A 27,292-nucleotide genomic window follows, 5' to 3' on the forward strand; every position below is an offset into this window, starting at 1 on the left:
CATGTATTTCTTTTGGAATAAAATCAAACAATAATAATAATAATAATACTAATAATAATAATAATAATAATAATAATAATAATAATAATAATAATAATAACGTTGGTATATGAATACATATTACAAAAAACAGCTTCCCTGTCACTTCGGCATGTTCTGGATGGCAGAGCGTATAATGTCGTTTTATGTTACTCAGTAGTATTCCTGACAGTACCTTACAACATAGTAAACAGTTCATGCTTTCACCGAACGCACAACAAAAATAGTCTTCCTCCCACACTATACGGAATGATCATTTTCTTACAGAAGCTTTTGACTGTGTCATTGTCCTGTAATGTTCGTACTTTTTACTAAGTACTTGAACTGCCTTCCGCAGTCATCCGTCGAGCTTCGAACGAGGAACAGCACGCTCTACATTCGAAGGTTGTGATTACAGAACGTAATCGCGAGTCAGGGAATGAGCATACCTGATTTAAATATTTAAATAGGCCATCCCGTTTTTGCAGGCCTAAATAATTAATGAATATCCCGCTATTGTAAATAATTAATGAATAAAGAGTTCAATAACTAAATAACAGCAGTGAGTAGGTAGTATGGGATGAATATAAACGCAAATAAGACGAAGACCATGGTCATAGGAAGTAAACGAGACAAACTGGCGAATTCTAAGTGAGGCAGTAGAGCAAGTGGACAGCTTTAAACACTTGGGGCTGTGTTGGTAAGAGTTGGTGAAGAAAGAATGTGCTGACACTGATGAGGAAGAGGAAAAGGAATTGGTTGTATCACTGGCTGAGATGAAACTGCCTACTGAAGGAATGATGAATAGGAGAAGAGTTCGGGGCAGAAGAAAATATCAGGTAACAGATGACATTAATATATATATATGGATCACACGAGGAGAAAAATAGAAAGGCAGAAAATAGGAAGGATTGGAGAAAGCTAGGTTTGCAGTGAAAGACCTGCCCTTGGTCAGAACACTAAATGAATGAAACAGTTCAATATGAAATAAACCTTGCATTGCGAGGAATGACGCTTAGTACGGTTGAACGAAATACTTCTCTAAGACTTGTGTAAACTCGGATGAACCAGGTTTTTTGGTAAGAATCAACAATCAATGTTTTGACACAATACATAATGAAGAGGAATCTCGAATAACTATTGCATTATATTTTGCAACTGAAATGTTAACTATATACACGAGTAGTAGGCCAAAACCACGAAAATTATAATAAACACGTTTGAATTAATGTGTAGGCTATATTTTAAAAATATAAGATGAAAACTGGTACAAATATAGGCCTAAAAATTGGAACAATAAACTGATCTTGTAATATTATTAACATCTCTTATACAAACGCAAAGCAGGTCAACTAAAATTTTTAAACGCTACATTGTGCGCTATGGATGACATTCCGAATATACACGGTGAGCATAAATGATTGCCCTAGTTTGGGGATTTTTTTATAGACAAACTGTGAATGATACAACAATGGTACTGATATTACCAAATAAGGTGTCTCTCAAAGTTTTATTTGAATTTATCCGCGCGGCGTAATTCCACTTCTTACCGGTAGAGGACCTGAGTTTACAGAAATGGCGATTGGTGTTGAGCGTGCATTTGTAGCGTTGGAATTTCATTCCACAAGATCAGTCATAACAGTGCAGCGACATTTTCGAACAAGATTCCATAAAGATCCACCAGACCCCAAGACCATTAGACGATGGTACAATCAATTAGTGACCACAGGATGTCTGTGTAAAGGAAAATCTCCTGGTCGGCCACTCATCCCACAAGAAACAGTTGAACGTTGATCTTATCTATCAACAAGACGGCGCTCCGCCTCACTTCCACAACGAAGTCCGGCAATTCCTGAACAACAGATTGCCAAACAGATGGATTGCGAGCAGAGATGATATGCAGCTATTGTCCTGGCCTCCACGTTCCCCTGACATAACACTCTGTGATTTTTACCTGTGGGGATATGTTAAAGACTCTGTATTTGTACCTCAATTACCGGCAAATCTGCCAGAGTTTCGCGACCGCATCATCAACGCCATCGCTGCAATCGACATGGATACACTTCATCGTGTATGGGACGAATTGGACTACTGGCTTGATATCTGCAGGGTCACAAGGGGAGCACACATCGAGTACCTATAAGGTATGTTAAAAAACTTGGAGAGTTTCTCTATCTACTTGTATATCTAAATATTTTCTATGTTAAATCGTTAGTCCACAAATAATTTTCGTAACTAGGCCAATCATTTATGCTCACACTGTAGTTCCCAGGCAACTGTGTGCATTCAATGTAGTCCTACTTATCTTTGGCTCTGGAAGCAACCCAGTCATACGGGCGGCGTTGCATTTTACCGTACACAAGCATGGAGAAAGGACTATATTATACCCCTTTATTGAACTTCAAACACCTCTATTTTTAAATGGTTGTATTACATGCAAAGTAATGCAATACATGATACTGAACTAACTTTACCATTCTACCATATCATAGTTTTAAATTACCAAAGAAAAATTTTAAGAAACACTCATCTTCAGATTATTCTGTTCAGTGGGACGAATGTATTTGCTTTTTAAGCCTGCAATCTGGTTTTATGGCGGAAAGTTGTAGTCTCATTGGGTGCTATTCATAGATATTTCGCTAGCCCGCGCTACGAGCGTGCTAAACAGGATTCATAATATCACATCATATAGCTAACACTGGTTTATGAATGCGAAAAACGTTAGTGCGCTGATCATCCACCGAAAGCCCGCGCTAAGAATGTCTATGAATACGGCCCATTTCTACTGTACTTCTGCATTTTGTCTTTTCGGTATTTTGTTTTAGTGAACACATACGCAGAGAATCCGGTGATGAAAGTGATAAGTATTATTTTCCGTTTTAGATGTTCATTAAACATATTATTATTGTTATTATTACGCATATTCTTGAAATATTATTATGCATATTCTTGGAATATGATTATTATTATTATTATTATTATTATTATTATTATTATTATTATTATTATTAACTTATCGTCATCATCGTCATCATCATCATCATCGGTGGTTTCATGTTATTATTGATTCATATTTTCGTAACATTTATGTATTTTTATAGTATCCACTAAGTATAAAATAGCCACCGGAGCAGCCCAGTCGGCTAAGGCACTTGCCTATCGATCCAGAGTTGCGCTTGGACGCGGGTTCGATTCCCACTTGGGCTGATTACCTGGTTGGATTTTTCCGAGTTTTTCCCCAACCGTAAGGCGAATGTCAGGTAATTTATGGCGAATTCCCGGCCTCATCTTGCCAAATATCATTTCGCTATCACCAATCCCAATGATGTAAAAAAACCTAGTAGTGGATACAATGTCGTTAAATAACCAAGTAGAAAAAAGTATGAAATACAATTTAAAATTATGTAGGGCTCAGGGAACCCCGGAACATACTTTGAGAAACGCTGCTCTATGGTAATTCAGCAGTTGTCCAGATTGAGCCAAGAGTAGCCTAGTGCAGCGTTTCTCAAACTATGGTCCGCGGACCACCTGTGGTCCTCGAGATCTGCCTTTGTGGTCCTTCAAAAAGGACAGAAGAAAAAATAAAATTTAAACGAATTGCGTATCACACTATAGCTGAAAATCTCAGAGTTTGGAAATGACACATGGCAATCGCCTTTCACATTTTTTCCCAGTACTGACATTTTATGAAATTTATTACCCTACCTGTCTACCGACTTCCCACTCTACTCTCAGCAACAAAAGAGGGATTTAAAGTACTATGAACGTGGTGTTTCTCGCCATCTTTTCCTGCACATCAGCTGATGACATGTGGCTAAGTACATTGGCATATCTTTCAGATGTATTCTCAAAACTAAACGAACTAAATCTCTCTCTACAAGGTAATTGTTTGACTGTTCTCAATGCACATGAGAAAACAATGTTCGAGAGGAAAATTGATTTGTGGGTCAGTTCCGTAAAACAGAGGATTTTTTCACTATTTCCATCCTAGAGTCTTTTTTTTTTTTTTTGGTTGAAAATGATTTCGTTATTGGAAAACAATTGTGCAATGACATATGTTGGCATCTCGAAACTCTGAGGTCACAATTTTAAACTTATTTTTCAAGTAAATATGACGAATTTTCATGGGTTCGTGATCCCTTACACTGCGATATTGAAAATACTGTAACAAACTTTCATTGAGTGAAAGAGAACAGTTAATTGAACTCTCGAATGACACCGGACTTAAAATGAAATTCCAAGTGGAAGGTATGGTTAATTTCTGGACCTCATCACAAGTGAAAAGAGAATATAGTGAACTTTACAATGGTGCTTTACAGATTATAATTCAGTTTGCTTTTACGTACCGGTATCTCTGAGAGAAAGGGTTTTCATCACTATTTCTAATAAAAACAAAGCACCGAAATCAACTCGATATATGTGACAATCTCCGACTTAAGCTTACCAGCATACATCCAAATATACGAGAAGAACAACTGTGCAAGAATCGGCAGGCTTATCCATCTCATTAATGTGAGCACCAATATTTATTTATTTTATTTAGTTAATAAGTTAAAGATTATGCAAACTCTAATATCCTTCATTTATTAAAAAACGAAAATGAATTTTTTCTATTAACATTAACTTAATTAGTTAATACTAATATGAAATTAAATTAATTTTAATAAATCAATTGTTTTAAATTATAAATATACTGTTATTAAAATATCCTACAAAATGATAAATTTTTTCTCTCGAAGGGAACAAGAGTAAGGTGGTCCGTGGATTTGTTCTGATTTAAAAAAGTGGTCGCCACTTCAAAAAAGTTTGAGAAACGCTGGCCTAGTGTGTTCATACATTTTCGGAAATCGTCATCAGAGATAATAGCAATAATGGTAACTAGGATTAGAATATCCAGTATTATAAATAGTACAAACCCCTGCAATGGCATAGGATAATTTTTTCAGAACATGTAATATGCTACTGTGCAGTCACGCTGCAACTGCCGTGACGGTCCGAGCAGACCTAAGAGGCGTGGTTATAAGCACTAGGGAACTCTCGGCTCAGGACGTGAGGCACGCAGTGGCGGTTTCTCAGGGGAGGGAAGGGAGGAACGTCCTCCTCACATTTTTCTTCTTCTGAAAGTAAATACCAAATAAAATATGTGCCTTGAAATTCGAGGAAGATTCGATAATTTTTAAGTTCACAGCTATAAGCAAACCTTGGTTGATCGAGTTTTAAACGACGCGCGCTCATGTGCTGTAGAAAACTGTGAGAAGGATGCGAGATTGTTTGTGTGGAGGAAAGCCAATCCTTTCCTCCTTTACTGCAGTTAACACATATAGACAACAGCGCACTAGCGGCCAGAGAAAGAAGCAGAGTTTTAAAGCAAGTACTTAAATGAACACATCTTAGAGGAGGCACAATAAAAAGTTTTGACGCAAAGTTATAAGACACCATATAAACTTTTTTTAAAATTATAAATGAAAATATATTACTCATTGCACTTTACATGTTAAAGTCGGGTTGGTATAAAACAAAGAGGAAGTAGTTCTACGTTAGTATCGTAGATCATTTTGGCCACTGAAATTCATTTCCATTCATTGTTATTAGACAGTACAACAGCCAAGTTGTCAGTTTTGTACAAATATATTTGAAATTGAAAGTACTCCAAACTGCATTATTTTTAACATAAAAAAATTAATCAGCCACCGGCAGCTTTGAACAATAATGATAGTATGACTTTACAAGAACTGACATTCTTCAAAAGCATGTGATACTGAACTTGTAAAATGTAGGATGTGGCAACACAGACCACGTGGGTGGGTGCAGTGTTCTCGATTTCGTAACATTATTTTCTATTCCCACTTCCGTTCAGTTACTGGTCTCTTCCAACACGTGTGATGCTGAAGTGTACGCGAAAATGCTGCGAGGTTGTGAATTTCCTTGTAATTGTTAATTTGTGCAATTATTCAACAATGAATGGAAGTGAAAACGTATTATATTTTGGACAATTATTTAGGAAACTCAGTTTACAACAACAGATTATTGCTTTACAAAAGGGAAGCCAACCCCAACACTATCTGGTCTTACATGTATGCATGTAGGCTAATTTGTAGCATGTTTCATTCAAGAAGGTGTCATTTTGTGCAGTTAACTTCTTTCCTCCTCTTAAGAAATATGCTGGAGCCGCCACTGGAGGCACGGGCAGTAGTAACTCTTTGGCTCCGCACCACTAGCGCGACATTAGCCCATCGTAAGACCGTTGTTTACGCATGCCAAATGGACGACACGTGGGTGTTGCTTGTTTAGTATGTAATACAATTTTTTTTCAAACCAAACAGATGTCAATAGACATAAAAGAGAAGTGCACGGCTTCAGAAAGAAAGAAATATTCAACATGACAAAGATGTTTCCATGTATAAGTGCTTAGAAAGTTGTGAGGTGATCTTTAAGAATAATATAAGTTTACGAATTCATTGACTGATGATTTTCAAATAAATCATGAAGCTGTCATTCCCAAGACAATACCAGTAACTAGATAAGTAATTTATTTAGGGTCAGCATCTCTTGATTCATTCTGCAACAGAGACTGGAATTTGCCTTATAACAACTTCTGGAGAGTCCATAAATTGATTTTAAATGTTATAGTCTTAAACAATAATTACTACTGTCTTTTAAATATGCTGCATGTAAGCTATGGGCAAATTCGTCCTGTGATGTTCCCAAAACTTGGCACCTCCAAACTTAACTTGGCTACGCCTCTGTTAACAAGCCTATTGATTTGCAGTCAATGTTATTATAACTATTATTAAATTCTTATAAATTACGTTACAGTGTAAGCCTACAATCTTGCAATCATACATAAATATAATCTTATGCTGAAGCAGTGTTACTTTATAATTCAAATAAAAATGTAATATGTTCTTCATACTATATAATACGCACACACTGGTAACATATCTCAATAGGCCTATATACACTGTGGTTGATAATCATATGATGGCAAAATTATTATAAAATAGAATATTCTAAACTAGTGATTTATCATAAGATGTAAGAAGAAAGGTTACTCATCATGTTCTGCCTGGAATACAAGTACGTACAGCCCTGCCACTATATTCACTGCGCAAATAAGATGATACATGTTCCAGACAAATTTTAATATTATTTTCATAACACTTTTTAAATGATACGTATTCATAACATCCATTTTTTTATAAAAAAAAAAGCCGCCCTAAATAAGGGTTCGAATAGATCGGCCTACTAATCAATTCATAAAGAATAATCATGAAAACCAATTGTGTGACAATTTGAAAGGAAAAAGAAAACATTAAGATAAATGATATGAAAACATAGGAAATCATTTACAATAAAAGTTTCTTGGGTACAAATGATTACTAATTATAGCTAAGGATGATTTTAACATATGAGATCCTATGGCATCAATCGTTGCATCAGAAATTTTAAATTGTTTAAGTTGATTTAAAGTTTCTCGTGGGACCGTGCCACGAGCACCGAACATGAGCCCAAAAACTGTCCAATGTGTGATGTGGTATTGTGCTCTAAGATGCTGAGAACAAGGCTCATATATGATTTGTTTTTCACGACACATTTCTTGTGGCTGTTGCTCATGCATCTCGAAACGGATTGTGGGATCAAGAATGGCGCCCTTATCCTTCTGCCGATCAATTATGATGATATCAGCACGTTTAGTAGAGCCATCAGAAGAGACGCAACCAATCTCTTCATAAACCTCATAGAAAGCATTCTGACGGATTGAAGATGCGATGAGAGAATGAACCATATTATGTCTGTTGATTCAGAGCAATTCTCATGATGGCAGAAACCCAAGACGTGAGGAAGGGTTTCTTGCTCGTAGCATCTTCTGCAACGGGTTGAGTCAAGAGTTCTACCAGGGAGAGTACGTACAGGTATTGTATTACAGTTCATCTTAATGGCTTGCGTCCACTGACTGCTCGAAAGTCCCTTTTTGGTTGAGATCCACGATTTTCTTCCAGTGAGAATAGAAAACAACTCCCAAACCTTTACTTTTCAATTTGCTCCATTGATGAAAAGTCATTATTGTCAATATTAATGTTAATTTTGAGCTTTAATATTGAATTTTATTATGTAAAATACTGAATAAAATAAATGCCATGTTAAATCTCAAGTTTCTTTAACCACTACTTATCAATTTCGAAGATAAGTTCCAAAAGTAATAATGACATTTTTATAAAAAAAAAAAGGATGGCAATTCTATGTATTTCACCATCAACATCTAACAAAAACTGTAAAGTCTTCATGAAGACGATTCCATCTCAGTGTAATCAATACCATAAAGAGTTGATCTTTTTTTGAAACACAACATTCCACACATTATATAAAGGAAGATATTTAAAGTATTTCACAAAACCTAACACAGTTATTTGGGAATTCAGTGCACAAAAGTATTAATTTATTACTACCTCCTATTGAGCCACTTCAGTTTTCAATCCTATTTCATGTTTTAGAAAATAATTTTCAGTCTCCAATGCTGTTGAAGTTGCAAGTTGTACATTCGATATCTATTTGGCATAATTTTCTCCCTCTGCTGCATTCTCACAAAAGACTACCCTCTAACTGGGGGGAAAAAACATGGGAATTTAAGAATGTAGTACCAGTAGGCAATGTACAGGGCTTTTGGTTAGGTAATGTTCTCTTCTATTACAAATACAGAGCTGCTGATCCGGAGCTGCGTTCGGGCTTGGGTTGGATCCCCCTTTGATCTCATTGAATGGTTTCTTCCGAGATTTTCCCCAGCCCTGGGATTGAAGCTGGATGGTCTATGGCGAGTCCTTAGCATCAACCCCTTTGATTTGATTACCTGGTTGGGTTTTTCCGAGGCTTTCCCCAACTAAAAGGCAAATGCCGGGTAATCTTTTGGCGAATCCTCGGACCTCACCTCATCTCACTACAGCTCGCCAAAATATTGTAAAAAATTGCACAAAATTGTAGAAAATTACTAAACTGTAAAACTGTAAAAATTGTAATTGTAATATTGTAAAATTTTGACTTGTTCCACATCTTAAAGCTTCATTGCTCATGTAAGATCTATGGAATAAAATAAATGAACGAATGAATGAATGAATGAATGAATGAGAGCAAGGCATGGACTTACTAATCTTTTTTTCTGTTTCGTCTTGTTAGATTCTGCAGGAGGAAAGTCCATATTTACTTAAATTTCTAAAAAAAAAAAAAAAAAAAAAAAAACAGGGGTGGGGACAATTTCCTTCAATATCATTTTTAAGTTAAAACTGCAAACTAGGCAGTATTTTGAAGGTTGTCTGCCAGCTGTCCTGCAAAACAATACATAAATCATGTACATAGGTACAATAGAAAGAGCCATAGGCATACCGTTTCTTAATTATAACTTTGATATTTGTATATGAAGGTACGTTACTTTATACAAACTAACATCGTTTATCTAAATCATTGCTTTATTCTTCTCTTTAAGAAAATGAAAAAGAAAAGAAAAAAAAAAACCTACAAAAATCTCTCTCACTAGTGTTCACAGTCAGACGAAACACAACCATAGCGATGTACTAGTATACTGAAATACAGTGAAACCTCTTTAAGCCGACCACCAGAAATTGCACATAAAGAGTGGTCGTCTAGAGGGGTGGTCTTCTTAAGGAGGTATCAACAATTTAGATTTATACAGTATTTAAATTTAGCATATAGCCTAATGAAGGATTTAAATCTCTTTTTCAGATTTCTTAGGATTCAAAAGAGACTAAAATTCAAGTGTAACTTATACGCAATGAATCGTAATTTAATAGTGGTATTCTCAATATGGTACAATGAAACAAAAAGTAGGCTGCAGTACTACAGTAAAATTAGAAATAGTCCACACCTGTGGAGTAACGGTCAGCGCGTCTGGCCGCAAAACCAGGTGGCCCGGGTTCGAATCCCTGTTGGGCAAGTTACCTGGTTGAGGTTTTTTCCGTGGTTTTCCCTCAACCCAATGTGAGCAAATGCTGGATAACTTTCGGTGCTGGACCCCGGACTCATTTCACTGCATTATCACCTCCAGGTTCCTTAAAAGCCAGTAAGTAAGTAAGAAGTAAGTGTTACCATCACATGCGTAAATTGTGTCAGTTTTATAAGATATAAATCATTTGTAGCGCTGCTGTGAAATGTCGCAAAAAAAAAAAAAAAAAAGATTTCGTTCAAAAAATGGTAACTTAACAGTGAGAATCCTTTTTCCTTTTCATAGTACTCGAATGTATTGATTCTAATGTAAGAATACTTCACTATGTTTAAGTAGGGAACCTTTGACTTGGCTTGACCTTTGCCGTGGCGAAAATGTGATCGTGCGCCGAGCCACTGTGTAACCTGCAACGTGGATAGCACCTATGGAGGGAGGCAGACACCCGAAGGGGTTGTGAAGCAACTGTCTGACTTATTAATAGACCCCGGAGAAAGTATTGCTTACAGGGAAACGCGCGATGTAGTATAGCTAATGTTTATGAACCGAGGACTGTCGCACGCATCACTGTGCAGGTAAGAGTAGTGCCGGCGCAGCTTAGTACAACGCAGTCAAAAGCTATCGACACGTGTCTTCAGAATGCCGGGACCAAAAGTACGCAAGATAGAAGCACTAAGGAAATATGTTCGTCAATATTGAGAAAATGTGTTTTCCATGCATGGTAATGAACTTGTGAATTGTGTCACGTGAAATTGGCAGCCGACATGGCATGCAACGTTAAGAAGCATATAAATAGCAATAAACATAAACGCACATGTAACAGACAACAGAATTTAAGCAAGGTACAGCAGGAATCTCCTTCACAACTACTTGAACGAACATTTCGAAGATATGTGTGACGCGTTTATTGCTTCAAATATTCAGTTAAACAAATTAGAAAACGCGAAACTCCGTGACTTTTCAGAAAAGTAGGTACACTCGAAGACAAATTCCTAAAGAAGGAACACTGCGGAAGAAGTATGTGCAATATGCATATTAGAAATGTCTGCGTGAAGTGAAGTGTAAATTACAAAATGAGAAGATATGGGTTTCTATAGATGAAAGCTTGGACTCCGTTGGACGCCACGTTGCAAATGTGGTTGTGGCTGCCCTTAGTGCGGAATGTTGCTGTAGACCCTATCTCTTAATGAGTGAAGTGTTAGAGAGGGTTAATTATTCCACCATATGTGAACTTTTTGATACTGCTATGGAGTTGCTATGGCCATCATGTGTGCTATTTGAAAATGTGTTACTATATGTTACAGATGCTGTAGATGAAGAAATCTGCTAAGTTTCTTGAAACACGTTATGATACACGTTACATGTCTTGCACATGCATGTCATAGTTCATTGCAACGCATCAATACGTAAATAATGTTACTACCAGTAGGCCTATGTCAAGTACAATGAAATATTTAGATCTCTTAATGAGAATAAATTAGAATTGCACTTTGTATGCTTCATAGCTAATCACTGGAAACTAGTCAAAAGGACGCACAAATAATGAGACTTTCATGTATTACTTCATTTCTTATTAATCAAACTGTACTACTGCCAGCGTCACGCTGTCTATCGTTATTTGCCCCATCCCTCTCAAAGCAGGTATGCTGTGTTGCATACTAAGCTGATAGCAATACTTTTCCCGGGGCCTACTTATTAACGGATTTTCATTTTCCTTACGTACGTCAAGCACTTATATATAATTTTATACAGTATAAAGTTGCAAACTAATGTTTAGTACGTATAACGAAGAAATAAATTAATAAGAAAACATAGGACACATGCAAGCCTTTGTATTTTGTTTAGTGGCTTTTTCCATTATTAGATTCAACTGATGGGCACTTAATTTCACATTTCTCCTGAATTGTTAAGGTACTGAACTGAATAGACTGTAAATATTGTACAGAATTAAACATTGTTGCACTTGTTATACTCACAACATTAAAGAAAATGTATTTAAAACTGCGCACTACTGACAACCTGCTGCAAATTTTGCAGCTCCTGGAAACTCTGGATTCACTGCCAGGGGCAGCAGGGGGGGGGGATAAAACTAACGCGCAAAGCTTCCGAGACGAGACTGGCAGCTCCAGGGGAGGAAGTGGCTTCACCCATAATCCTTGTCTCTGGCTTCGCTCTGGCAGCACCAGGGGAGGAAGTGACTTCACTAACGATTGCGTGCATGTCAATGAGAGCGAAATTTTAAAAAATTCGAGCCGCTAAATAGAGACTCTATAATAAATGTATTTCACAACGTAAAACGAGACAAGAGCCACAAATGTCTGGGGGTGCTGCAGCTCCGCAGCCCCTCTTCAAAAGTTTGCAACCTATAAGAAAGGCGCATGGAACTAATATTTAAATAAGGTAAGATGCATGGTTTATTTTTGTATGCAGCCCCCCTGAATTCAATACCCAAGAGCCGCCACTGATCATGGAGCAAGTTTTATTTGATGAGATTCTAATATTGAGTGCTGAGGAAAATCCTCACTTTTACGATAAGCGACGCGCCTCGTATAAAGATGAGAAAATGAAGGAGAATACGTGGCTTTCAATAGCTGCATCTTTGAACACCGATTGGAAGCGAATCATATTTTATTACTGTATTGGTTGTATTACACACTACATATTCACTCTTTAATTCAATAACTACTGTTGTGTTCATTTTTGTTCTATTACAAATGTTTCTTCTCTAATTATTTTACGTTATGGTAGACTTAAAATAGGTTGTGATAATAAAGATGCATGGGCATATTTATAGTACCGTACCTAATGAAATGTTTCAGTTGAAATTTCGAAGTTGTTTAACCTGTGTTTATATTGGCTGCCTTGTACTCCTGAGAGAACGCCATTGGTCAATTATACACAAATAACATAAGAATGCGTAATATCGACTTTACATATCGTTATTGACATACATATCGATATGCATAGTCGTCTACGTTCTCGGTTTATTGTGAATCAAAAAATTTTCATATTCACGTCCTCTGCTTCTCGTTTTCATTCTGGTTCTCGTTCCCGGTTTATTGTGAACCAGCCTTAAAAGTAAAGACAGAATACAAATATAATCTTAAAAAATCTTTTTAACTCTTGATGTCTCGACGATTCTGTGAGATTTGTAATGGAACAAAATGGTTATGGGACATTTTCACCCGTGCATTGCAGTTTTCTGGAAAATTAAATTCTAATTGCATTTCACAATGAATCACAACTCCTACAGAGGAGTGTGACAGCTTGGACTAAGTCATAACTGTTAGTTAATAATATACATCTCATCACATACGTTTTTGTATTTCATAGTTTTTTATTATCCATTATATATTATAATGATGCAACTTAACTAAAATACCGTGTGACACTGAAGTCAGTTGACAAATGGGAAACATTACTCTAATTGTGATGTACCGAAGGAATTCTGAGAGGATTCAATCCAGCATTGGAACTGGAATCCGGTGTGGCTTAGTGGATAAAGCATCAGCATGTAGAGCAGAAAACCCGGATTTGAGTCCCGGTGTCAGAGAGAATTTTTCTCCGCTCCACCCATCCATCATATGGTAATGCAGAATTCCTGCACGGAAATATCATGCGTACTTCGGTACATCACAATAATATGATATGCGGAAATTTAGTGATTTAAGACAGCACTTCATTTCATTGGATCCTGGCCACTTAGTCACTCGTAATGAGTGCACCTCTGCACATAGTGTGTTGGACATTATTCCACTGCCACACATCTGTGACACAGTGATGAGGGTTGGCCACTAAAAGGGAAACAAAGAGGTGGAGGATTCAATCCGGCATCAGAACTGGAATCTGGTGTGGCTTAGTGGATAAAGCGTCAGCACATAGAGCTGAAAACCGGGTTCGAGTCCCGGTGCGAAAAGAAGTTTTCTCCACTCCACCCATCTTTCATCATTACTCTAATTTGAAATAAAATTGTATACAGTATGTTCACTACTGTAAAAGTCTAGATTTGAAAGCCAGCATGCTGACCACTAGATCACGGAGGCAGTCAAGAAACTTTTAAATCTGTAGTAATCTTTTTAAATGTTCGTGAATTGAGAATTGATAATTTATACTTAAATTTAGTTTTTTTATACTCCAGCATTATAAAGAGTCTTTATCGTTAGTGAAAATCGTTCATAATATGCCACTTCATTGTACCAGTTCCGTAAAATATATATTTTTTTAGTTGGTTATTTAACGACGCTGTATCAGTTACTAGTTTATTTATCTTTGATGGGACTGGTGATAGCAAGATGGTATTTGACGAGATGAGGCCGAGAATTCGCCATAGATTACCTGACATTCGCCTTACGGTTGGGGAAAACCACGGAAAAAACCCAACCAGATAATCAGCCCAAGCGGGGATCGAACCTGCGTCCGAACGCAACTCTGGATCAGTAGTCAAGTGCCTCAGCCAACTGAGTTACGCCGGTAGCTGCCATAAAATATTACCATACCTACTAAAACGTCATGATTTCTATTATATCAGCATAACTTGTGCCATAAAGTTAATATTATGAAATGATTTGCCGTGCTAGAATATTTAATATTTTATTATTGTTGTAGCAACTCCTTTCTTCATAGACCATGATATCAAACTACCCATCATTACAAATTTGATGTTATTTTTTATTAATTGTTTTGTAATACATACTGTTGTACAAAAAAATATAGTATGAAATACGTTTGTAAAATTATACAGTTATTGTACCCGTCAAAATTAGGAAACTCGCTTCCCTAAACATTGACTTGTGCCATAAAGTATAACATTATAAACTTGTTTCATTATATACTATTATACTCAATGCTCTTCAGAATAACATTAAAAAATGAAACAATTGGTTTATTATAATTCAAATAAGATGTCAAAACTATTCTGCGAATGTTGCAAATGACGCGCAATAGTGTTGTTCAAGACCTTGTTGATTCACTGGGTGAATTTTATTCATCATCAAAGTAAGTTTCATTCGAAGAAACTGTATCATAGAAAACACATTGTACATTGGCAATCTCACTTCACTAATTTATGCATTCGTATAAATTGTCAATCATTAACTTTATTCATGCAATAATATAGCAATGTACACAATCCTGTAGCAACAACACGTAAAGCCCTCTTAAAATGTCAGTCACAGAATTTTGTTTCATACAGCCTAAAGAAATTGTACCAATAAAAACAATATTTCATTAATGAAATAATAGATTTTAACATCACGATACTTTCCTTTTAAATTTCGGTTGCCTTGGTTCATTTTAAGATGCAACAATATAACAAATGAAAACTAGGTACCCGTATTCACACTGTTTTTGTATAGTAACTGCGTAAGTTATTCTTTGTTTTTTGTTTTGTTTTTTTTTTTTTAATTTCGCAAGTTTATTTTCGTGAAATTGTATAAGAAACAGCGAACACATGGATTCCTAACGGATAAACTTGGGAAATTAAAAAAGAAAGAGAAGCAGCTAGAGACAAAGCCGAAATTACTAGAACTAATTTATGTTATTCAGAATTGGGCAAAAAAAAGACTGTTAAATTAATAAAAAAGAGAAATAAATATTACAAGAAAAATGTCTCCAATAACTAACTCTGTAAATAAATAAATAAATAAATAAATATATATATATATATATATATATATATATACATATGGGTTATAGAAGAGATGGACTTGGAGCCTATAGATTTCTGAAAAACATCTCTCATGAAAGTATATTCTTAAGCAAGGCAATTTTTTATAACAACAAAATTTTAATTGATAACAGAGACCATCATTAAGTATTGTGAGGAAACATTAATCACATCAAAAATGATATAGAAAAAATAATGAATTTAAAAACGTCTGGAAAGTAAACACAACTTCAACTAATACTATGCAAATTATAACCGATAATGTTGGCATGTATGAGGAATTTTAAGATCAGACATTGATAGCTACAATGTGAAAAATAGTTAGGGGCAATGGTGTACGCAGAATTTTCTCAATGGGGGTTTATTATTAAAATTGTTTACAATAATATTTCATTAAGGTTATTTATATATGATAGGTAAGACACTACTTTATAAAACAGGAAAATCCATGGAAACAATCAAATATATTGAAATAAGTTTAATTAAACACAATAATGGAACATGGAACTCATAAAGGATGAAAAATCAATTTGACACGATGAATATATTGAAGGAGGGGTAGGAACACTATGCCTTAAGTCGATGTAGATTTTGTTACTCAGACAGTGAAAAATTAGAGAAGGGAAAACGATTATGGTTAAAAAAATACTCAAATCTCAATATGTCAGACCTGGTAAACCTCCATTTCCTTGTGTACTTCCGTGGGTTGGGGGTGTTTGCGGTGTTTTGTGTTTTTATTTAGATCAACCAATATAATATGCTGTATACCCTTTGACACTGAATTAGTCGCTGTTCAGAGACTAAGTCCCACCTTGGAATTGCTCAGGAATCACCGTATACACTGTGTTTACATGTGTGTGTTTTACATAGAGAGATTCGAACCCCGGTCTTTGAAACGAGAAGAAAGAGCTGTACCGCTAAGCCATAAAGGCTTCGTAGGGAATACATCGTTTCGTGACATACAAATATGTCATTCCCACAAATTGATTTCATTCTTGATGCTTAATTTTTGTCATTTTGACGGTGAATTGTGCATTAATCCGGATGATACCATGATCTAGGATGACACTTAGACAAATTGCCGCTACAGGAGAGCGACCATTTGCCATGGCAAAGGGTGTACAGTACTGACTAAGTTTCAGATAATTAAATAATTAAAATTACAAAATATTGAGCCCTACACTACTATGTATATGGCATCTGTTAAAATATGTATGCATATACATTGTTCATGAAATTGCAGGTAATTAGCCTAAATATAATAAATTACAAATCATAGACACTACAGAGAATCCAATAAAAAACAACATTCACTATATGGAAAAACCTGCATAACCTAAACCTACTACATCACTTGTTATTGCGGCTTGACCCATCAGTATTCCAGTTTTCAGTAGTGTTCATGCTAGAGTAGGAATTTCACCGTACAACATATTTGTGATGTATACCAATATTTCAGCGGTGCAGTAACATGCCACTGCTCGTATTAGTGACTATCTCTGTTACTTGTATACATACTTACTAGTTTAGGAGTGGGAATGGAATGAAGTACTGAATGTAAACACAATTTGAAAATGTGATGATATTAATGGAAGCTACTGCTACTACTACCACTACAAACATTATTATACTTTCACTACTATTCGTAGTAAAATTTATTATGTAATTGTTACAGTGTACTGTGGTCATAGTGGTCAGTAGCACGTGATGGAGGATGATTTGGTGTAGTTTCAATTTCACGATGAATGAAATTGACTTCACGTTTTATTATTTAATTCGTCTTGCTAATTAATTCATAAACGAATTTATTAAAATAATTAATAAATACAAAGCAAATCTGGTGTTATTTCGAAAAATGAGGAAAAATTCGCGTTATTTCGTGAATTGAAAATGCATCTTACTTTGGTCATGTACAATAATGTATTAATGGATTAACAGCAATAAAAGCCGTTTGGGGTTTACGCAAACTGCGAAAAAGAAACACCTCTAGTAGGAAGAATACTAAAAACCAACAGGGAAAATTTAAGATCAACGAACAGGCTGAAAAAAATAAAAGTGTTTTATATAATTATCTAGTACGAAATATAAAAGAATGATTTAATATTCCCCACCTGAAAGAAAGTCAATGTTGGGTCCTAACCAGGGGGTTTCGGGTTCGATTCCTAACTTTGCCAAGGGAAATGTTCCTTAGTCTGTGTGGCCCGGTTGTCCTTCAGTTTAAGTTATATATAAAGCCCGGTTCAACGGGTAGATTTCCTTGCTATTTTTCGTGTTGGTTTGCAGACTGGAACCAACGATATAGTATCACTACTGAAACCATGTCGCCATGTTCGTTGTTTTCCAACTACACCTGTTTTTTCCATGTTCTTTAGTTTCTAAGAAACAGCAATTAAATATCGGACTTGGCTGTTTTGTACTTAAGACTTAATTACCTTATTACGACATTTCCTATTGTTAATGTAGGACTTTAGTTGTTATCTACTCACGGTCTAGTTTCTTTTTGACCATGAGCGTTGGCAACAGATGAAACAGCAGATGATTTTCAATTTGAACTGTGAAAAGAGCCAGCTCCGTGAGAACAACAACCATCACTGTACCCAATACGGAAGCCAGCATCATACCCACCATGGCATCCAGCTTGCTAGCCAACAAGGAAACAAGCACCGACTGAACTGGGCTTAAGTGTTAGGAGCATACTAGCACAACTTACCATAGATCTGCTGTGAATATCCTCTTATGGGATCACCTGTGACCCAATTGGTTTACATTAATCCAATAGTTCATAAAAGCATACAGCTCTACTTCCCTGCCCCCTATGTGCTTTCAAGGCGCGTAGAGGGGATAACTTTACCTTTTACAAGTTTGATTTGATCTCATTTCTCTAATGTCCTTTAAAATATATTGTATAATTACAATGCAATCTACTACATTGTAGTCATCTGCATGAATCAATATTTCATACTATTCAATGTAGTATGTATTGTCTTTTAATTTTACAGGACCAATTAAAATTCCTTAGGTACGAAAGGAAATATTTATTTTCAAAAGTATAAATATACAGTCACAGATCATATATGTAGGCAGTTCAAAAACATCACAAGTAAGTGTTTCATTTAATGCCATGTTATACACGAGGAAGTTGTTACAATTACATTCAAGTCATGGTTCTGACATTAAACACCTAACTGAAATATCATATGAACAGCCCACTTATCACACACTGAAGTATCTGACATAAATCCAAGAGACTAGTTAAATGAAGTTCTCTCAAATTTAACATATAGGAAATTTCTCGTTATCTGTGCCAAGATTATACGATTTATGAAATTTCCATCATGATATTTCAGATTTTTATATTTGTAAAATTCTTTCTTTCATAGCCTCTGCCCAGCGCTGGTTGAAAAGCACTTTCTGCTAAGAGTTTAGTTACATGATAGTATATAATTAAAATAAAATTAGCTCAGATATGATTACATTATTGGAACCTTCTTCCCCGCTAAACACATACTAATTTAAGAACATAGTCATATTGCCATTACTACAGAAAAGAAAAACGACAAAAAAGAAAATCAAACAAACTGTTTTAACTAGAAAAAACAAATTTCAGAGAAGAGTGAATCAGTAACACTGTCTGCAGATTATCGAGCAGGTGTGCAACAAGCAGGACAATTAAAAGAAAAATGTATATTATAAGTTAAAAAAAATGGTTACAGAAAGTAGAACAAAAGTTATACCATACTATAACAGAGAAGAACAGAATAAAAGGAACTTTTTAAATAAGAAATATGAAGCTACTGATAAATATGCTGATAACATTAAAATTTTTCAGATTGGAAACAGGCCACAATTGCTCAGAACATCATCAGAGAATGGAAGTAGTCTCAGGAACAGGGTGCTCCTTGTGCAGAGAGGACGTAGCCTCAAGCAAGTAACACCTGTTACACTGCAGACGATTGGACTCATAGAAAAAGGACCGAAAAGTCCTAGCGGGACTCTACAGGGAAGCAAGAGGACTAAAGGTGTGAAACCAAGCTCTAATCATTTGCAAACAACAACAGTTAAATAAATCAAAATGTAGAGTGAAATGTCGTAGTGCAATACATTTTGTACTTCATATTATGTATTCCTTCTCCATAAATGTTTCAATTTCTGACAAAACTACCGGTATGTGTTTTCGGTTAATCAGGTTTTTCATTTTTCCGTACATTTTTAGATCCCTAAAAATCTGAATACTTGCTGTATAAAATTACAGAATACTTTTACCGCAATAAAATAACAAAATTTGAATATATTCTCCAAAAGATAAATTTGGGCACTAACAAGTGAAGTGAATCCTTTCTTTAATTTTGAACAAAAGAAAGAAGAAAAAGAATATATTGTTAGACTTTTTCCATTCTTTAGCAGTTTGCTTCTAACGTTCTTTCTAAAATAGAGGGAAGCACATTCAGCTACTTGTTATACTTCTCTGATATATGACTGGCCTATAACAGAAGGTGAGAAGATGACAATGAAATGTATTGTCTATCCAAGCCAAAAACAGTTCTAGACCAAAAAAAATACGTCTGTAAATATTTAATTATAAATAATCTTTTTACACATATTATGTCAAGTCAAATCAATGCAAAGCAATTAACAATTATGCTAGATTTAAAGAAATCTAATGTAGGCTACCTATACATTAATGTGTACTTGATCTTTTCTGTTTACCAAGGCGTAGTGATACATTAGTATGGTTCTTGGCTTGGATAGATAATATGAAGGATTGGGAAGAAAGTAGGCAGTGGCCCCCTGTAATTGGTACTATGCCAGCATTCACCTGGAAGGACTTGTATAACCATGAAAATCCAAATCAGGATATCCGGCTACTGGAATCGAACCCTGGACCTTTCGGATACAAGGTTGATGTGTTAACTGCTCGGGAATTTTTTTTTTTAATATATTATAATTGTAGAACTTGAAGCTTTCCTGGCATTGGATATGGCATAATTCTTCTTTGGTTCTCAATCCCTGAAGAAGATGGCAGAGCTAGAGTAGACGGCATTTTGGAAGGCAGTCAGCTGCTATATGTGTCATAGAATTTCTGGTATGTGACGTCACAAGCTTGTACAGTAGAAGCAATGGGAATCAGTCTATAACAAGTACTTCCCGACTTTGTTTGTTCACGTGTGAGTGTTTCAATACATTGAATAAATAAAACTAATATTTACTGTGTGTGTGTAAGATAAATAAATGGAAGAAGAGACTGTAAAAAGACAAGTATTGCATAGGCAGGCGCGGAAAATAGTGTTTAAGTTGCATAATAATTATAAAAACGTTGACAAGTAGAATGCTGCCGGCCATCTTGATGCTGGCTGCAACATTGCCAATGCTCAAGAAATGACTGCAGAAGCATGTGGAGTGGAATTGAGAACCGTGCAAAGAATATTGTTAGTGAAGGAAACAGGGTTTGTTTGGTGTCATGCTTACAGTAATCGACGGCTAAGGTCATTATTGTCTTTTGATAATTTAAATTCTCTCCTGTGCTATTTGTATTGCACGTGTGCGTGAAGTACAATGTGGTAATGTTGTATGCTGCCTTGCTCTTTCTGTCTCTCTCGACGCAAACGCTAGCAGACGACCGGCTTCCAAATTGCCGTCGACTCCAATCATCAAAAGCTTGGAAGCAATTACCCAACTTACCTGACTGAGAACCCAAGAAGAATTATTCTGCATTATAGTTAATTACATTGCAGATATATATATACAGGGTGTTTCATAATTATAGGTACAAACTACAAATGTGACTAGAGGACAATGAAATACGGCAAAAAAACTCTAATAATTATAGGTTCGGAAACCAACTATTTCCGAGATATGATGTCATCACTACAGCCACCAACTGAATACACCTTGTACATTTGCAACCACATTTCTTACTTGGCAGACTTAATGGTCGTGCATACCTCCATTTCTTGCAATGCGACCTTTAGGATGATGTGCCTCTTTGGGAAAGAAAGCTGTTGTGGTACATCCATGATGGAGCACTAGCTCACTTTCATTTGAACATTCGAGAGTTATTACGCACATGCTTCTACAACAGGTGTATTGAACATTACTTATCAACATCATGGCTTTCCAGGTCCCCCAACTTCAATCCTCTGGATTTTTTATTTGGGGATGTTTTATGTATTCCAAACCTGTTGGTAATGTTATCGAACTCTATGAATGCATTGTCAGTGGTTGTCAACGCATTAGAGACATACCGGGAATATGTACGATTTTCAATGAAATGTGCTGAGCCTACCTTATCATGAATGATGGTCATACTGAGCACATGTTAAATGCTCTCTTCATGTAGTGCATATCAGATATTATGTTATCCCAAAGCGCCTGTAATGACGAAACATAATAAAACTTCAAGTAATCATCTCAAGCAGGAATTGAACCACACCCAAGTGCAACTTCAAATCAGCAGGCAAATGTGCTTCTGCCTGAGCTATATCAGCGGCTTGCAGATATATTGCACTAATCAATTTGTAATAGGTTATACATTTAAAATATGAGTTTTTAAGTACATACGAAATGCACATCAAACTCACAGTGGTAGTTTGATTTGAACGAACTGCAATAATATACACAATTTTATACATGTAGAAATAATGACTTAATATTTGATACAGATATAAATAAGACAGGGATACACATATGAAGGTTGAAAGTTAGATTTTTATATGTATATTCCAAATTCTTAATTTCAGCACTACAGGTACTTTACTGTACTGTAGAAAGTTCAACCCATGTGTTTACAATTTTTTTTGCCCAAATCAGATTCTTTGAACTTCATAAGGCCTTGGATTTATGCTATAGATATATAATACCACTTTAAGTCTCATCTCCTTACAATAATAAATATATTATGCTCTGAATTTTTTGAACAGTGGATGCTTTATGTTCGACAATGATGGCTTCTTGTATTCCAGATAAACAGCATCATCAGCTCCTGACATAGAACTCATATTGCCAGCTCGACGAATCTGAAAACATGATACAATTTATTTTTAGACATTATTACATAATATATTCGTATATTTATTACACAAAATATGAGAAAAGAGTATCGCAATTCAGAAAGATAAAACACATTCTTAGTCACTAACAACGATTATTACATTAAGCTTTATTCTGATGAATTTCTGTAAAAATGTAACATCTCTTCTTACTATTAACCATACATTGCTCCTATCTTCCTCCTTTGTTTATTTCAACGGAGATATAGATACATAGAAATATATAAAGGAAGAGGAAATAAACAGCATAGGAAAGTGATGAAAGATGAGTGGAATGGAGAAAAATTTTCTCCGGCACGGGGATTTGAACCCGGGTTTTCAGCTCTACATGCTGATGCTCTATCCACTAAGCCACACCGGATTCCCATCCCGATGTCGGATTGAATTCTCTCAGTTTAAGTTCCACCTCTTGGGTTCCCTCTAGTGGCCTATCTTCATGCACTGCGTCATATATGTATGACAGTGGCATGATGTCCACACATGTGCAGAGGTGTACTCGTTATGAATGATTAAGTGGCCGAGATTTGACAGAATAAGCGCTGTCTTAAATCACTAAGTGATTATTTTTCGCATATCATATATTATTACGATGTACCGAAGTACATATGATATTTCCGTGCAGAAATTCTGCGTCATCATATGATGAAAGATGAGTGGAACAGACGAGTGCACCTCTGCACATGTGTGGACATTGTGTACATCTATGACGGAGTGCATGGGGGGATAGGCCACTGAGGGAACCCAAGAGGTGGAACTTAAACTGAGAGGATTCAATCTGACATCGGGATGGGAGTCTGGTGTGGCTTAGTGGATAGAGTGTCAGCACGTAAAGCTGAAAACCCAGGTTCAAATCCTGGTGCCGGAGAGAATTTTTCTCCATTCCACTCATCTTTTATCATATGATGATGCAGAATTTCTGTACGGAAATATCATATGTACTTCAGTACTCGTAATAATAATATATGATATGAGAAAAATAATCACTTAGTGATTTAAGACGGCGCTTATTCCGTCTGATCCCAGACACTTAGTCACTCATAACGAGTGCACCTCTGCACATGTGTGGACATTGTGCCACTGTCATACATCTATGATACAGTGCATAATAATCATAGCATAGAAAAGTGCCAAAGGATTATTAACTTTAAAGTACATTAGTTTTTATTCTTTTGTTATAAATGCCACATATAATAGAACAGGTATCTGACTTCATCTTGGAAATTTGATATCAGAAAATAAGAAGGATCTAAATATAAAATTAGACAGATACAACAAAAATAAATGGCATAACCAAACGAAATTTCGGGAAATCCATGATGACTGAAACAAATATAAGACTACAGAATATCACTTCCAAGTTCACATTTAAATATGGCAGTGAAATATGGGTATTAAATCAGAGATATAAGAAGCTGGAGGCAACTAATATGAAATTCCTGAGACCACTTCCAGGATTCACGAGATTGGATTACAAAAGAAATTCAGAAATTAGAAAACAATTAAAAGCTAATAAATTAATAGACGAAATCTTAAACTACCAAAAGAACTGGAAAGAACAAGTTATCAGGATGGAAAGAGATACACTTCCGAAATTAGTAATACAATATCAACCACATGGAAACAGGGACCAAGGAAAATGGAGATGTTGTTGGATGCAACAAGATCACCTTACTACCCTCCACAACTACAGGCGACAGTTCCTTTTACGGATAATGATGATGATAAATGCCACTGATTTCATTCCTCAACAAGCAATGAGACAAGTAAAACGTGAGTCACTGTGAGCTTGACAACTTTGCAAAGTGCAGTAGTATACATAAACCGTTTTGAAGTGAACATTAAGTGAGGTGAAGGATCTGTGAAGAATGGATACCACAAGTCTAAGGAAGACCATCAATAAAATTAATAGTAAATTGGAAGATTTACAAAAAGAAAACAATGTGTTAAAAAGGAAGGTGAAATACTTAGAAGAAGAGAATAGGAAAAACAGTCTTGGAACATGTATGAGATGTTAGTGAATATGTGCTGGGAGTTGCTAGGAAATGGAGAAGTGAAAAAAGTGTACTGGATGGAAAACGGGAATAATACGCCCATTTTGGTCAAACTGGGATGATTAAGGAGAAGATCATGGATAGTAAGAAAGTATTAAAAGACTAGAATATTAATAAAGAGGAAGATTTTGAATACAAGTTGAGGTGGAGAAGAAAGGTGTTAATGCTATTTAAGACAAAACGATCGAATTCAGCAGAAATGGATGGGAGATTAATGTAGTATATAGCACTGATGGAGAAATGATTCTTCAGGATCACTCATGTAAGTACCTTTGTGTATACCTTCAAAGCAATCTGATGTGGAATGAACAAGTTAGTAAGTTGTAGGGAGGGTGTGGAAATCTTTACTTTATGAGAGTTATGAAAAAGGACAACATTAGGTCAAAGAAACGGTTATACAAGTCTCAGGTTCGTCCAATTTTAGATACAAAGCGATCTGTTGGATCAGATCAGATAGATTCTCTCGAGAGAGTACAGAGAAAGAAGGCAAAGTCTGTTAAACACTGAAAGGGACACGGTGAAGATAAGTGGATGAAATGGGATGGGAAATGCTGGAAAGTAGGACGGAAAATTTGAGCTTAATTTCAATATAAAAGGCCTATTCTGGACATAAAGCACGAGGAGAAATTCAAGCTCTTTTGAAAAAACCTATGTGTTATGGGAGAGAGAGAATAATGCGTTTAAAATGAAGTGCTGGAATCAGAGAACAGATTTAGGAAATTTTCCTTCCAAAATGGTACAATAGTGAACAGGAACAATTTGCCTGTTACTGCCTTCATGGACCCACCTGAGTATAAATAAATTTAAAAACAAATTGAAAAATACCTTGTGATATATTATTGTTGTTATAACTATATTAATAGCTATTATTATTTTAGGGCTGTCCTACCATAAGAGGCTTAAAAATAATGTGGGTACAATGTAATTATTATTTCGAATAAACTCTATTTATTCAGCTTTCTCCAAGTGGAGGCTAACTAAAAGACAAAGCTTACCATAAAATTGTTTTTTTTTTTAATAAATGGTAGGTAAACAATTACAGTGTAATGAAAAAAGAGAAAACAATGGAGAAGGAAAAGAAAAATAAATAATACAATTATAAACAATTGAAAACATTAAACAAATCATTAATTCCAGAAGAAACATCAAATCTTCCTAGTATGTATTTATTATAAGGTGGTCACAGTCTACTCAGCATTAGTTGCAGGACTAAACTTAAGAAAGCAGATCACCATAGGAAAGAGATCAGTCTTTTCAAGTGTAGAGATGGTTTCTTAGAATTTTTATAGATACCTTCACTGCAGACAGAGACACTTCAGTAACAAGAGTTTGTCCTAGACCAAACTGCTTGCAAAAATGCGCGAATCTTTTTGTGATAGTCCCTCTAGCCTCAATGAGTAATCCAATAACTTCGATCGACGTTAGATAATATTTTTCCTTATAGTATGGTATAGTAAGTGGGGTTGTATATATCGCATTTTTCCTGATATATCTCAGCAGGTTGATTTTCGTATGTAATTAAGTTAATTAATTAAGATGAATTATAATTACTTAAGTTGACAATAGTTGAGGTTAATAGAAATAGTACCTTGTAAGTTCGGTTTATTTTTGTTTACATATACTTTTATTTAGGCTTTACTTACAGTTAGGTTAATTTTACATTTATTTTATTATTGAGCAGCTGTAGTTATTGTATATTAGCTACATACTACTGCCACCGGGAGTATACTCAATTGTAGTGTGAACAGGCTAAATACATACATACATATTTTTATTTTTCCATATAGAACATCTGAAAACTTGGGGTTGAATACTAGGGGTTGTGTTTTATTTGATATTTGATATTTGAGGTTGTACTAGACTTCAGACCAACACAGTATTAGCAACCAGCTAATTAAAATGAATAAATTTTTAAAATGTACTTACAGTAGGACCACTGCGAGGACCTTCTCCCGGAACCCTCTCTTCATCTGCATCCATATCACTAGCAGCTAGTACTTGCTGAAGCAACTGACCTTGCTCCTCCCTTGTGCTATACAAGAGATCGGGTTCCTGAAATGATAATCAATATTCATAAATTAATAGAAAGGTAGCTCAATTTTGTGATAGAAATACAGGAAATGAGAAAAACTACAAGGACTAGATCAATTTTCTGAACTACATCGCAACCTCCTCTCGTGCTCAATGAAGTCATCCAGTTGCTTGATGGGTCTTCACGAAGATGGTGTTAGATAGCCTATTAACTTATACCTAGACTAAATAGACCAAGCTCATAGTACAGTGAAATGCAAATATAAACGAACTTGAGGGGGTACTGTAATTATTTTCGTTATAGTGAAATTTCGTTAAACCGAAAATTGATTAAATTTGCCTACAAATTCTGTCCCATATTATAGAATAACAGATACTGCACCTGGGTTAAGTTATATATATATATATATTACAACTTCAATAAGAATCAGTACCATAATGCATATTCGACAACTGAATAATTATTCTTGCACATTTTACAATATTTTATCATTCATCATGACCTTGTTAGAAACAAAAATTAAGTTTTACA

The 27,292-nt window shown here is 35.5% G+C and overlaps 1 protein-coding gene across 1 annotated transcript in view; it reads right to left on the bottom strand.

Moving 5' to 3' along the window:
* Positions 1 to 22,356: 22,356 nt before the first annotated feature.
* hay (ATP-dependent DNA helicase hay) overlaps positions 22,357 to 27,292 on the bottom strand; it is a 30,573-nt gene continuing 25,637 nt past the window's right edge. The window contains exons 16-17 of the mRNA XM_069822448.1: positions 26,656 to 26,781; positions 22,357 to 22,645 (exon numbers count right to left, since the gene is read on the bottom strand). Coding sequence (XP_069678549.1) covers positions 22,526 to 22,645; positions 26,656 to 26,781 — 246 coding nt within the window. The 3' untranslated portion in view covers positions 22,357 to 22,525. The remainder of the gene's footprint in view (positions 22,646 to 26,655; positions 26,782 to 27,292) is intronic.

This window comes from Periplaneta americana, chromosome 1 (genome assembly GCF_040183065.1).
Source record: "Periplaneta americana isolate PAMFEO1 chromosome 1, P.americana_PAMFEO1_priV1, whole genome shotgun sequence".
Taxonomy (NCBI): domain Eukaryota; kingdom Metazoa; phylum Arthropoda; class Insecta; order Blattodea; family Blattidae; genus Periplaneta; species Periplaneta americana.